Consider the following 14,638-nt stretch of genomic DNA (forward strand, 5'->3'; position numbering starts at 1 on the left):
TATCTTAGAGACCACTGTCATTTTTTAAAGAGCACAATTTTTGCTTGTAGTGGAACACTTTCATTTTACTATAAATACTTTTATATTTACAAGCTGCACAGTTTTGTTTAAATGCTGGTTTTGTTTGTGTTGGGTGTTAACAACACTTGGGCGATGTGTTGATACAGGGCACAATATGAATATTTTTATAATCTTCTGTTTAATCCATTTACATACTATATATTAGGGGATTCCCATAGACCGTCCTCCCACACCTTCCTGCGTGCTACCCATGTAAAATCCTCATCCCTGACTGGACACCTGTGGAAATGACGCCTTGCAAACTGATAATGAAGTGATTTAGCAAATTATCGTCTTTTCTCTGGTGTGATAGCTCTTGGCATGGATCTATTTCTGTTAGGTTACCTGCAAAAGTTTAAGGGGTAAATTAAAAATGTCTGTAAACTCACCGTCTGAGATTACAAGAGGCACAGTTTGAAGAAAAATGGGGAAAACAGACTTTATACAGAACCCATATACAAAAACAAAGCAAAAGAGGGATAACAGAAAAGCACAGAATGGATGGACTATTAATAATGTGTGTCCCAGACAGTGTTGTTATTATTGTTTATAAATGTTGAAAATATCAATAAAAATTAACCCTTTCATGCATAGTGGTCACTACAGTGGACAGTTATTCTACAGCTGTTCTCTTGTATATTCATGGGTTTTGTTGTTTTAGTTCCATATCAGTCAACACAGTGGACACTTACGCATCGTGTAACTTAACTTTTCTTGATAAACCTGATATGCAGTGAGATGTTTGAGTGTAAATCAATTGCTGATTGTTAATAGACTGGAATTATTTTTTCTTTAACAAAATGTTTGGGTTTTTTTGGATATTATCTCCATTAAGTGAGTAATAACTAGTATTAGATTATGTTTAAATATGAGAAAACATCAGATTAGCAGCATTAAAAGTGTTTTTATTTCATAGTTTTCACAGAGTAGATCAGTAAATACACGTTTCTTGGTTTCAAAAATTACATTTATCGTATCCATCTGAGTGGACATTTTTGCAACTCCATACAAAATAGGTTCATATAAAAATGTTAATCACATTGGTTTTTTTTTTTTTCATGCCTAAAGAGGCATAAAAACAGGGAGGAAAAATTATGATTGAGGTTCTCATAATTCATGCATGAAAGGGTTAAAGAAAAAAAAAATGTCTGTAAAGACAATTTCATGGAGGGTTTGAATGCATTTTTTCCAGATTCTACTCTCAAATTTTTTTAATTGGCTTTGGAAATTGAAACTTTCTAATGACGATACATGTGTGCACCCCTTAAATTGGTGTATGGGAAGGAATTAAAAGAAGAAAAATTAAAGCAGTAAAAACTAAAAAAAAAAAAAAAAGCCTGAGAGTGAAATATGTACCCATTATCATTAATAACTATCTGTTGAACCCAAGTGAACTGGGGTAGAGTTGGGTTATTACACATCCTATTTGAAAACTTTTGTGTTCTCAGAACTGTACTTGTAAAAATAAACTACCTCAGTGTCCTCAAGCTCTGTAAAGAATTTAAATAATCAGTAAATTTAAATAGCCTTCACCCATAGGTAGCTGGGATAGGCTCCAGCACCCCCCATGACTCTAGTGAGGGTAAAGTGGGTCCAGAAGATGAATGAATAAATTTATATAATGATAACAATGGTGATGATAATAATGATATAATATTTAATAATTTAAAATATATTTATATCCCCTATATCTCAGAGACATTATATATATATATATATATATATATATATATATATAATTTTATTTTATTTATTTATTTCATGATTATTAGTTCACTGTTCACATTTCTGTTATGCTACCTGCAAGAATGTAATGGGGTGAATTAATGGCTAAAAACAATTCCATATGGGGTTTGAGTTCATTTTTCAATCAAGAAAATCAACTTTAGAATGACTTTCTAATGAAAATATATGTGGTAGGTACAATTTTACATTGGTAGATGGGAAGGAAAAAAACAAACAAACAAAAAAACCCAAAAACAAAAAAAACAACAAAAAAAAACCCAACAAAACAACAACAACAAAAAAACCCCAATCATGACAAAAGTGGTTTGAGTGTGAAACCTGTAGCATTTATTAATAACTACCAGGTGTACACTAGTGAAGTGGACATAGGGGTGGGTTATTTCACACCACACTTAAGTGGTTAACTTGTAAAAGCAAACTTCCACAATATCCACAAGCTCCTCAAAGCATTGAAACCAGTTGAAATGTGTTTCATATAGTGCATAAGGGGATTCCCACGTACTGTTCTTCCACACCACTCTACATCCTACCCATGTAAAATTTCCGCCCCTGACTGGACACCTGCATCACCTGTTGTATTGGCTTTTTGCATTCATCTGTTTCTATAGGCTATACCACCAAAAATGTAACAAGGTAAATTAAGAATGACTATTTTATACAGGGGCATTTTTAATTTTTATTTATTTTTTAATCAACTTTGGACATTAAGACTTAACAAAAAACAAACAAAAAAAGGTCTTGTGAAACCTGCAGCCATTATTAATGAACCCTGGTGAACTGGTGAGTTATTCCACATCATATTTAGAATTTTTCCACATCATATTTAGAATTTTTGGGATGTCAAAATGTGCTTGTAAAAACAAACTGCCACTTTCGTTCTTCTTCTATTCCACCATTTCTTAGAGGCCAAAAACGTAATGGGGTATAATAAAAATGACCATAAAGACAATTTCATATGGTATTTGTGTGCATTTTTTTTTTTTTTTTTCCATTTTTAATTTTCACAATTTTTTAATCAACTTTGGCGTGTGGTAGTTACTCTTTTATATTGGTATGTGGATATGGGGAGGAATTAAAAAAAACAAAAACAAAACAATCATGCCGGCCGGCTGCTGGCGCATCCACACCACGCACGCGCCGATGTTGGGAGCGCGCGGCGCCCACGCGGACCCGATGGCAGGACAGGTCAGTGAGAGCTGAGCCGATGAGATCATGGAGCTGGCTCCGAGGTCGGCCAGGGTATGGCTGACACTTCACGGTGATGGAGAGCTACATTTCCGGTAAGAGAAACAGGGAATTTTACACACACTTGGAATTTGTGTCATTATGCGGCAAAACGATTTAAAACAAATGGAATTGTGTACTTTTAGTTTGTGTAGAAGATTAATTATTATGTAAGGTACCAGCCCTAACTCATGTACCGTGTGCATATGAGCAAGAAACTAATCCTTCATGCCGTGGTTGTAGTAGAGTTATTCTGTGTCCAGGCTCCACGGTCACATGCCCGCAGACCTTTTTATTCGTGCTACCCGTAAAAATACCCCGCGCTCTGCTTTATAATTTGTTTATGGGTATGTTAAGCTTTGGGAGAAAAACTGGAGTGGACGGTGTGAATTTGCTACCATGCAAATTGGTGAGTTACGCTCGTGCACTTTGGGTGGTGACTCGAGTTTTGTCCTCGCGGCAACAGCTGGCTGTCAACTCACAAGTAAGTGGATGGGCTCGAGCCCCCATGTGAAGTGACGTGTTTTTTTTGTTTTTTTTTATTGTCCTGACTATATTTTCACATTTTCACCCGTTAATATCTTATGTCTTTGTCAACTTTGTCGTCCACTCGTGCTGTCAGTCTCGCTTTTGGAAATTCACAGCTGCATAAACTTGGCGGATGCTCACTAAAAACCGAACACAACACTCAACACTTAATTTCATCTGAGTGGAAATGGCATCTGCATACCAGGCTTCAGTAATAGCATGCTAACACATCTTGATTTCCCTCTAAGGGTTCAAACATAACCATCATTGTGTTCATCGTGTTATTTTTAGTCACCATTGCCAAATTTACACCTTGACTGTAGGTGTAAATATCACTCTGCCAAAATTATTCACTGAATTGATGGTCCATGTAAGGTTAAACTCATTGTTTCAAACAATGATGGATAAAGGATTGACAGCTATGTTATGACTGACAGGCAGATTTAACCAATCTCTCAGTTGCATCCCATGCAGTGACTCCCAGCACCCAATCCTCTTGGATTAGAGGAGGGATTATGATTTGGATTTGCCTCTGCTTTGCATTCTGTACCAGATATCTGTCTGTTATAGACTGGTTTATTCTTACTTTAATCACAATAAGACCTTTCGTCCCTTTTTTTTTTTGCTTGTAATGTAAAACCACAATGCCACCATATGTCATTATGTATGGCACACAGTATAGTACACTATTGGCCATAAAGTTGGAATAATTTTGTTTTCAGACACATTCCTGTTATTTATTTGCATTTATACACATCAGTAACCACCTATGACCAGGTGTAATTACATCCTGAGTACCAGTTACACTTTATCTATCAAGAACAAATCACATTGTCACCATCATTTCATGAGTTGAGGCAAAAATATTTTATTCCAACTTTATGGGCAGCAGTGTATATGATGGTTGTGCTATTACAGTAGTTTCATACTATACTTGAGCTCAAATTCCAAAATCAGAATTTTGTCTTTTAAGTTGAAGCCTAAGGTACTTGAGTGTTTTTGGCAGATTTAGACAGGAGTTAGATAATATGGTAGATAAAAGCTGGATTACCATCCTTCTGCACCAGTTCATGGTATAGCCAGTTTCACAGTTCTGTCTGTCTTTTTTTAATTTTCAAAGACCTGAACATGCATCAGAAAGTGCTGTCCATGGTACTGAACTGGTCAAGCCAGTCACTCCTCTTTTGCTCATATACCATCTCTTGTGGTGACATTTGTAAATGCAATTTGTTCTGTGTGCCATAAGCAAGGGCTATCTGGTGATTAACAATAGCACTAGCATACAGTCATCCATACACTGAGTTCACAGCCCCCAGTATTTCAACTCATAATTAAGAGGTGAGGATGAATAAGTGTTCTAGTAATAACATGTGACAGTATGGGCCTGAGGATCCACATTCTTATTTTCATATCCCCTGCCCTGTCAATACCCAACTCGTGACTTTCCCCTGACTGCACAGTATTTTCCCTCTCCTCTTTATTACCCCGCCCTGCGAAGGCGAGGCAAGAGGTATTGTTTTAGTTCAGTTTGTTTGTTAACACTTTAGCAGCAAAACTACTGGTTCAATTCATACCAAATTTTGGATCTATAGATTGCCAGTGACCCAGAATAAATGTCATTACATTTTGTGAATAGTACTTCCAATTTCACATTTTTTATGATTTAAAAAAAAATCCCTTTTACTTATAATGGGTGAAATATGTTTGAGGGGCAGGGTTTGTTTTGCCTGGGACCACTTGTGTATTGTTTTACAGCAGATTCAGCCAGTTGATATCAGAGCAGGGAATAAAAAATGAATGCAATGATAAATGAATAGACACAAGATCCTTTGAATTTGTACTGGAAAAATTACGGTTGTGTATCCATAGATAAATATGGGTTTGCACACCAGTGAGTCCCTGAATAACCCTAACCTTGTTTTGTTAGGTCTTAAAAACTGGTGGGATTTAACTAACAAAGACAGGAACTTTGAGTACAAATATATTAGAATTGGGAAGTCAAAGAGCCAAAAAAGCTGCTGTAAAAAGCCACTGGCAAATGCCTGCCATTGTGCAATATTTTTCTGTATGGACATTGCATATGTGATGTGAAATAGTTCTTAAATTACATTCATGATGTTAAAAACATCTTAAAGATCATACATTTAATTTGTTGAAACATGCACATACCCTGATATGGATAAGCTGCTGCTACAGTTAGTTGTTTCTCTTGGATTATTGTGTTATATTACTGTTGTTCACTATTATTTAATATGATTTGATTTGATCTTTTATCCTGCTTTTATTTCTCTAGAAACCATGATGTCCCACACTGTAAGTAAAACCACAGGAGCTCTGCCCTACCTGCCTGCAGCCAATTTTTTCCTCCTTCTTAAAAGACTAAATAAAACTGCTCAACAGCCTCAAGCTCCGCAAAATGAAGGATAGACAGGTGAACACTGAAGGGCCAAAGGGTGGCCTTAACTTTATGAAATGAAATAATATTTCAAACCTTAAGAGTTTCCCGTCAGATGTAATCTTTTGCCATATAAAAATGCCTTTAAACATTAGAGCCAAGCCTGCACAGAGCAAGCTGTCTGCAGCCACGAAGAGCAGTGGGCACACCGATGTCAGTACGTCTCATTCACGCTTCTCAAGATCCCCTAAAATGGGGAAAGGCAAACAGACTGGAACTTCAACTCCAGGCTGCCGTTCGGGGCTGGAACCAGGCTCTGTGTCAGGGGGAGTGCCTGCCCAAGGGTCTAAGACGGTTGGAGGTCAAGGATCAGGATCAAGGCTTCAGGGTTCAAAGAGCAAACCTGGCACAGCAGCAGACAAAGGAACAACTCATGGTTCTGCAACGGCCCCAGGGGGTAAAACCCTGTCTATGGAGAACATTCAGTCTTTAAGTGCTGCCTATGCCACCTCAGGCACCATGTATCCCAGTGAACGTGAGGCCTTCGATCAATCTGGTGGATACCCTAAAGGTACCATGACACTGGGCAGGAGCACAAACCGCTCCTCATACACTGGCAGAACAACCGTCATGGGCAGCAGCCCCAACATTACCTCATCTGGCCTGGCTCACCCATCAGACCCCTATGGAGACCAAACCATGCTTCCAGGTGGGACCTCCAGTTTACGGCATCAGTCTGGCAGGCATCCACGGGACCTCCAGGATTCAGCTGGACATGGAGAGGGTTCTACATTTGACCTCCATAGTCAGCTGAGGGAACTACAGAGAGAGAATGACCACCTTAAGAGAGAACTGGAGGGAGGAAGGGAAGGAAGGATGGGCCACAACGTGAACAATGTCAACTTCTGGAGCCCAGAAGTAAAGAAGGACAAGGGAGTCAGGAGGGAGGATGGAGTGAGGACCTCGATTCTTAAGGACCAGTACAGGACAAACCAGGAGGATTTGCAGGTAAGAAAATGACAGGATTAAGTATGTGTTTGAAAATGCTGTTTCCGTTTCCAAAATCAGTACAAGACACAGACAGATAATTGAAAATGGCCATTTTATGAATGAAACGCATACAAACCTTAATAGGCAGCAATGAACCACTTTCACATCAGTCATTTTTAGTTACAGCACATTCTTGTAATCTTGAAACCAAACTTTGGTTTATGTGCTCATGCATTACATTCATATTTTGGTTGTTGTCTTACCCATTTCCTCTCATCTCCAAACCTAACACATCATACCTTCTTTTCTTTCCCTCAAGGTTGTATAGAAAGGCTTGTGCACAGTTCATTTGTAAAGATATTTGCCAGACTCAGCGCTGTCTGTGTTTCCATGGGAACATGCCCTAGTGGCAACCATTCTAAGTCTTTGCCAGTTTCTAAAAAAGCTCTCAGTTTCTTCTGAAAGGATGATGACCAGTCTGTCCTGTGCCACCTTCACCTGGTCTCATTCATTGCATTACTCATGCATTGTCCATCTGTCTGTCTCTACACATCTTCATCTTCATCTTTTGTCCTTCTGTTTTGTATCTTGCTCTCTATTGTTTCTTCATTTGTCTGTGCGATCTTTTACCTGCCTGTTTGTCCCTCATGTTTGTCTGGTAGAAAATACAGGTGTTTCTCTAGGGGAAAGACTGGTAAAAGTCAGGTAATTATCCTCTTCTGATCATCTCTCACACTAGAACAGTAGCTTGTGTAAATTTTACTGAATCCCTTTGTTGTCCTCCCTTGTTCGTTCATTCTCTTACACAAACATACGCAAACTTCAGTCATATCTTGTTTTCTCCCTCATGTAACCAAGGAACCACTTCTGTGTTTGTATTTTTACCTTTTTCATCTCTCAGTGTCATTAGTGTAAAGACACTATATAACACCTGCAAACACATAAATGGTAAATTCCACAAAATTCATGAAATACTTGGTACTTTCTTAACCCATTTGTAATTCAAAGCACTGTACAATCTATTATAAAGTGGATAGGTCTATTGAGGAAAGTGAATATTGCAATCAAGTATTAATATGACCTCCTGCATTCATACATTACCTATTAGGACTAAATAAAAGTAGTATTTATTTTCTCCTCATGTTGAGCTCATCCATGCTCACCCACTCCTCATGTACGTTAAGTTTCACCCCTGTAATTGTTCTGCTGTATCAGGTTTAACTGAATTGAACTTTGTGCAGAAACCAATGTTACATCCACCCACTAGTAATATGTACAATTTCAGTTTGGAATTGTGTTCAGTTCTGTTTTTACAGAATAGGTTTTAAACAGAATATTTCAGGTCAAAAGAGCAAAAAGCTCTGGGCATTCCACACGCTCTTTTTCTGTCTTTGTCTTTGTCTCCCTTCCTCTTTCTTACATACAAATCCACTTCCACTAACACCTTTCATGGTTTAGCTCTGGTTCATGATGATCATAGCCTAGTTAGCATGTCTGATCACACATTAAAATTATTATGAACTTACCTCTCAGCTTTACATTCTTACAGTGTATCTTATAAATCAAAGAAATACTCATACTCCCATTTATATAAACCACCGGTTTGTTTTTAAAAAGTGACAGTTATATGTGATGCAAGATGTTATCTTATCTGCTATCACCTTGCCCTTCTTTATCCCCTCTTCCCACCTCTCCTTTCTGATTTTCACTTTTCCTCCTTTTTAATTCAGCTTTTTCCTTGTTTTTGCCCTTTGAGGCAACTTAGTAAGAGCTGGGGCTGACAGGAGAACTTAATCATTAGCATGAGGAATGTCACCTTTTCTCTCAGCTGCAGTGGCCACAGTTGTCCCCACACCATCTGTTTGTTTGGCATATGTGTGTGTGTTGTGTGTGTCTGTACACTTGCACATACATATTTGTGTCTACAGTCTCAGTTGTGAGTCTGTTTGTGCAGAGGATTGTCCACCCACTCTGACTTGATATTCAGTGCTAGCTCATTGAATTGATTATGTGCGTTCACCCTTGCCTCCCTCCCACATCTCAACTTGGTGTCCTTGATGCTCTCCACCTTCTGGACCTTTTGAACATTTCCTAATATCACATAGAGAGGGATAATTCTGTTAGAGTCAGTGCAAATGTTAAAGGTGCTCTCTGTGTGTTCCGTATGTCTGTTTTAACTTTTCCTGTTCACTCATCAAAATTCCATACACCGTCAGTACAGTTTATTTTAATGAAAGCTGCAGGAGCCTAAATCAGGGAACCAGAAAAATTTAAAAATGCTCTCTGTACCTTCTAAATGTACATATTGTAGATGACTGTTTAGTGTTGCAGTAATTATAGTGCAGAACAATGATTGGTAGTTACAGATGTCAATCATGTATTAAACTCTGTGAACCTGTCTGAAAACTCCTATGATTGGCCAAAACCTCCCTCTAGGCGACTCTTCTCAATTTCCTGTTTTTCACCGTCTACTCTTTGAACCCTCTACAGGGGTTGGACAAAATAATGGAAACACCTTAAAAAATCAACAAAATATAATTTAATATGGTGTAGGTCCGCCTTTTGCGGCAATTACAGCCTCAGTTCTCCGAGGTATTGATTCATACAACTTGTGAATTGTTTCCAAAGGAATTTTAAGCCATTCTTCAGTTAGAATACCCTCCAACTCATTTAGAGACGATGGTGGTGGAAATCGACGTCTTACTTGAATCTCTAAAACTGACCATAAATGCTCAATAATGTTGAGGTCTGGGGACTGTGCCGGCCATACGAGATGCTCAACTTCATTAGAATGTTCCTCATGCCATTCTTTAACAATTCTAGCTGTATGGATTGGGGCATTATCATCTTGAGGTGAAGGTGTTTCCATTATTTTGTCCAACCCCTGTATCCTCAATCAATATTGATGTGACATCTTGAGGGATGTCTTGAGTTTTCTAAAATCATAATCAGAATATACCTTATTGTCATTACAAAGTCATGTACAACAAAATTAGGATGCTCAGACAGACCAATACAGTGTGCAATCATATATTAAAAGATGAGAATTCACAGTATAAGAGCATAAATAAAGACAGTTATAACAAATAGAAGAAAAATCTAAAGTAGAAAATCTAAAGTAGAAAATAGACATGGTGGAACATAACAAAACAACAAGGATACATAGCTTTGTAGAAGTTTTTTTGGCGATCACATGATAAGTGAAGGAGTATGACACATGTCTAGAATATACACTGTTGTCCATAAAGTTGGAATGATTTTTTCCAACACATTCCTTTTTTTCATTCCTACATTCATCAGTAATCACCTCTGACCAGGTGCAATGATTACATACTGAGTCCCAATTACACTTTATTTATCAAGAATAAATCAGTTTGTCACAGTCACTTCATGAGAGGAGGTAAAAATATTTAATTCCAATGTTATGAGTAACAGTGGCAGGGGCAGGACTTAAATAATGAAAGTTTTCCTAAATCTGAAGTTGCATTAGGTAAAATGATTAAATAGCCTACTGATCTATTATGACACAATTTGATTTGTATTAAAATTTAGTCATAAGTTTAGATGAGCCCCCATCTATTAGTATACAGTGGTGCATTGTAACAGAATTACAGACTCATCATGTGGCTGTTCGGCATCTCTTTTTAAGCTTATACGTCTATTTAAAACAACGTCGCCAAGGTGAGCATGTCACATTTTGTTAAACACTTGTTTCCTTGGCTCTTCTTTTCTCGGGTCCTCATTTTGACTCCTCTGCTTACGTCACTGGTGGGAGGTGGGGGGAGTTGAGACAACTTTAGAATTGAGACTAGTTGATTTCCTGCAGCTTGATGACAGAAGAAGAAGCAGGTAGAATTCTTGTTTCCTGTTAGATCACTTGAAAATATGCTGATTGGTAACTGTGGAAAGTTTACCATATGATGCACAGAGCACAGTGACATATTGTATTTTGTATTTTTCAGCCTCTATTACACAGTGAAAGAGGGCATTTTTCAGTCTATGAGCAGTGGTATTTTTTCACTCACATTAGATTAGATAGAATTTTATTGATCTGTGTGAAGAGTCCTTCAGGAAAATTAAATATATTAATCAAGTTGAACTTTTTGTGAGGAATGTTTATTTGTGTTTATTTTTTCATTCTTTTTAGAATGTTTTATTTTTTATTTTTTTATCTTTAATACCATGTTATCCTTCCTTTTGTCCCCTGCAGCAACCCTCATTATTCCTTGTATTTCCCCTTTATGTTCATGAGAAATGTCTCCACCTCGTGGCCAAAATGTGTAATATCAACACATTGTCATCATTTTTGGGATCACCGTAATACTCTCATTTTACTATTGGCTTTATTTCTTCATGTGTATGTGTCTTTCTCGCATCTCCCTGCTGCAGCCTGGGGAAATAAGAAGAAACAAGGTTTGACCTAATAATTTACCATATTTTTTTTCTTTCTGTGGAATTTTTAATAAATGTCTCAGTTTTGGTGAGTTCTTTGCTTATTCTCTGAAAATGAACTTCATACTTGTGTTTGCTTGTGTAGCAGCTCCCACTGACAGTTCAGGAGCTTCAGGAGGAGCTCAGGGCTCACAGGGAGATGAACAGTCGCTTACAGCAACAGCGACAGCACGGGAACTCTGGTCCTCACCGAGAGCCACATATGGACCAGGACCACAGAGGGGGGCTGAGCCCTGGACACAGCCCCAGACAAAGCCCCTGTCACCTCAACAGTCCTGGACCAAAGAAAAGCCCAAGAGCCAGCCCATCCAACACTTACAATTCAAGGCAACAGGAAGCTGACATCATCATCCACAGCCCTGCTTACGGCTGTAACGCAGCTGTGTCTGCACAGAGAATCAGCCCAGCCAACACCCTTCAGCCTGTGCCAAGGAGCAGCCCAAATCAGACTCTGTACAACCCCAACCAAGGCCCAGTGGTACCACCCAGCTCCAGTTTTGTACGACCCTGTAGCCCCTGTCAGGTGCCTGGGTGTGATGGCTTCTCCTCTCCCCCTCCCCTGGATCCATCAGAAGAAAACTTCTTTCGCCTGCAGTCAGAGCATGAACGACAGGCCAAAGAGCTGTCCCTGCTCAGAAAGACCATGGAGGAGATGGAGATGAGAATTGACTCTCAGAAGCAGACCTTGGGTGCCCGGGATGAGAGCATCCAGAGGCTGCTGGAGATGCTTCAGGGTCATAGTCAAGGTCAAGGTCAGGGACAGTGGGTTCGTGGACAGAGGACAGGCATCATAGCCATGGCAGCACAGGAGGCTGAAACCCAGCTGGAAAACATGCATCTGAAAGAGGTATGATTTGTTCCTACTCACATGCAGAGTGCAGGGAATATTTATCATCACCAAGGAGGGTATGTTTTCACCTGTGTCTGTTGTCTTAGCAAAGTTATGCAGAAACTTCGATTTTCATGAAACCTGGTGAAGGTCTAGGAGTAAGTAAGTAACAAGACAGATCTCAATAAGGAAGACCAGGGGAGGGGGGCCCTCTCAGCTCAGCTTTCTCCTTCCAAACGCCCCCCAACATTGTCTGGTACTGCCCCATTGAGAAACGCTGGTCTAGGGTATACGTCAAGAATAAATCCCTTATAAGTAAAACAGAACAAATAAATCCATGAGATTGGATCACTAGTTTGTTTGAATTATAAGACTTTGGAGAGGTATGTGCTGGGTATTATATCACTATTTCTTATTAGTCAAATATCACTTCCGGACATTTGGGGAAGTCATGAGAAGCCATAAATCACAGAGGCTGTTCTGTCATAATACACAATGCATTTATTTGAACAAAAAAGGATTACTGAATCACATTTGACCAGTTGTAATTCTAAAAATAGTTGCTCCTATAGTGTATTACTTTTATTTGATTCATTTGTTGTGTGTATGTATGTATGTGTATTTGTATATTTATTGGTCAGATCATTAACCCTCATCATCTGTGCCTGCATTAGTGTGTCTGTCTGTGTGTGTACCTGTTAGTGTGTCTGTATTATGTAGAGTGTGAAAGCAGAAAGCAGCTCAGCAGGTCTTATCAATGGACCAGCTTAGCATACGAGAGCTCTAAGCCTGTGTTCAGCCATGAAGTTTTACAATCTGTCTGTGTGTGTTTTCCTGAGTGTTCACATGCTGATATGCCAACTGTTTTTAGGCCACTTGTCTGTGATTAATGCACAGCATTTATTCTGCAGCATGATATACAGCAAGCCTAAAATGAAGGGAAAAATATTTATTAAGTAAAGAGTGATTTCCTTATTTTGCAAAAACAAAACAAACAGCAGGCCTGTGTAGCACAGGTGAGTGTGTATCCTCTACCAGGGGAGCAGTCGGCTTCTCTGTGCTCCTCTCTCCTGCCTTGTTTATTTTTAACTCCTAAATCTTCTTAGTCTTTAATTTCTCTACCTCTCTGTCAGTGTGTGTGGTTGTCTGTGTATACCCCCACTATTGTTTGTGTCTTGATCTTGTTTTTCTGTCTATTTGTTGTGTGCCTGCTTCAATGACTGCCATGTCTAGTCTGAATGATTGTTTGTGCGTCTGTTTGTGTCAGTGTGTGCCGGTATGCATGCACATCTGGGCCTGTCGGCTTAGCAAGGACACTCCCTCTTTCGGCAACTGAGGGCTGATGGGATATCCACCCGTGCCGGGTGTTTGGCCACTGTAGTGATTTTGCCAGGGCGGTGTGTGGATATTTCAGCCCATATTAATGCAACCACAGTTGTGCATAATGGTACTTGTGGGCATGTGGCTGTGAAAAATGCATGGGACCAAACCATGTGGTGTGTGTAAAAGGTGAGTGTCTGATTCACATTCTCTGTGTGCCATGCTATTTTTAACTACTTGACAGCTTAACACATATGGTGTGTGCTATAGCAGAGGGGATAACCCGGTGTGAGAGGTGAGGGAGATGGGAGTGTTTTTCTAGAGTAGAAAAACAGGCTCTGTTTGTCTGAATATTAATGTATGATTAATGAGGGAAAACACTTTGACCGCCCTGATTGAAGAGAGAAGTGATTGTTTTTCCTTCGTATTTTTCCCTCCTCTCCTTTAACCCCACTCTTTTCTGAGTTTGCAGCGGGGTGATGAAGTCTCTGACAGAGAGCAGACAGGTTTCTCACACACTTTGATGTGTGGAAATGAGCTGAACCGATTACAGCTCAAATTACACTTGTGTTAATTTTGCAGTTTTTAAGTAAAACTAAGACCTATGGTTTAGAAAGAGACAGAAATATGTCATCACTGATTTGTGTTCCTAAAAGTAGTATTTAGATCAAATTTATATTTCATCACATCATGGCATGACATTAATGCTGTTGCGAAAAAGACCTGGAAGTGAAACCCTTACAAAATGTGACAGTGTTATATGTATTGAAAACAAAAGTGACGGTAGAGCTAGATTTTACAACTGTTATTATTCTTGAATAATACCTATACATTATATTCTTTATTACTGAAATAACTTTAAGTATATTTATAACATCTATGTCATAAGGTAGGAAACATCTTCCTGCTTGTGCAAGAATTACACAGATACCTGAGTTTCTCTGAAAACTCATGAAATAGTTGAAATACTAATGAATTTTAAGTATAATTAATTATATTTAATTTTTAATAAACAGTAATGTTCAAATAAATGTTTTGAAAATAAATATTATTCCTGAATGTTTAAGTTTAGTTGGAATTTTACCTACTTGCGC

At 38.7% G+C, this 14,638-nt stretch overlaps 1 protein-coding gene across 1 annotated transcript in view; it reads left to right on the top strand.

The window, feature by feature from the left end:
• Positions 1-3,296: 3,296 nt before the first annotated feature.
• Positions 3,297-14,638, top strand: part of LOC115422054 (ERC protein 2) — a 175,402-nt gene continuing 164,060 nt past the window's right edge. The window contains exons 1-4 of the mRNA XM_030138098.1: positions 3,297-3,514; positions 5,852-6,961; positions 11,333-11,356; positions 11,481-12,242. Coding sequence (XP_029993958.1) covers positions 6,092-6,961; positions 11,333-11,356; positions 11,481-12,242 — 1,656 coding nt within the window. The 5' untranslated portion in view covers positions 3,297-3,514; positions 5,852-6,091. The remainder of the gene's footprint in view (positions 3,515-5,851; positions 6,962-11,332; positions 11,357-11,480; positions 12,243-14,638) is intronic.

The sequence above is a fragment of the Sphaeramia orbicularis genome, chromosome 7 (assembly GCF_902148855.1).
Source record: "Sphaeramia orbicularis chromosome 7, fSphaOr1.1, whole genome shotgun sequence".
Lineage (NCBI taxonomy): Eukaryota > Metazoa > Chordata > Actinopteri > Kurtiformes > Apogonidae > Sphaeramia > Sphaeramia orbicularis.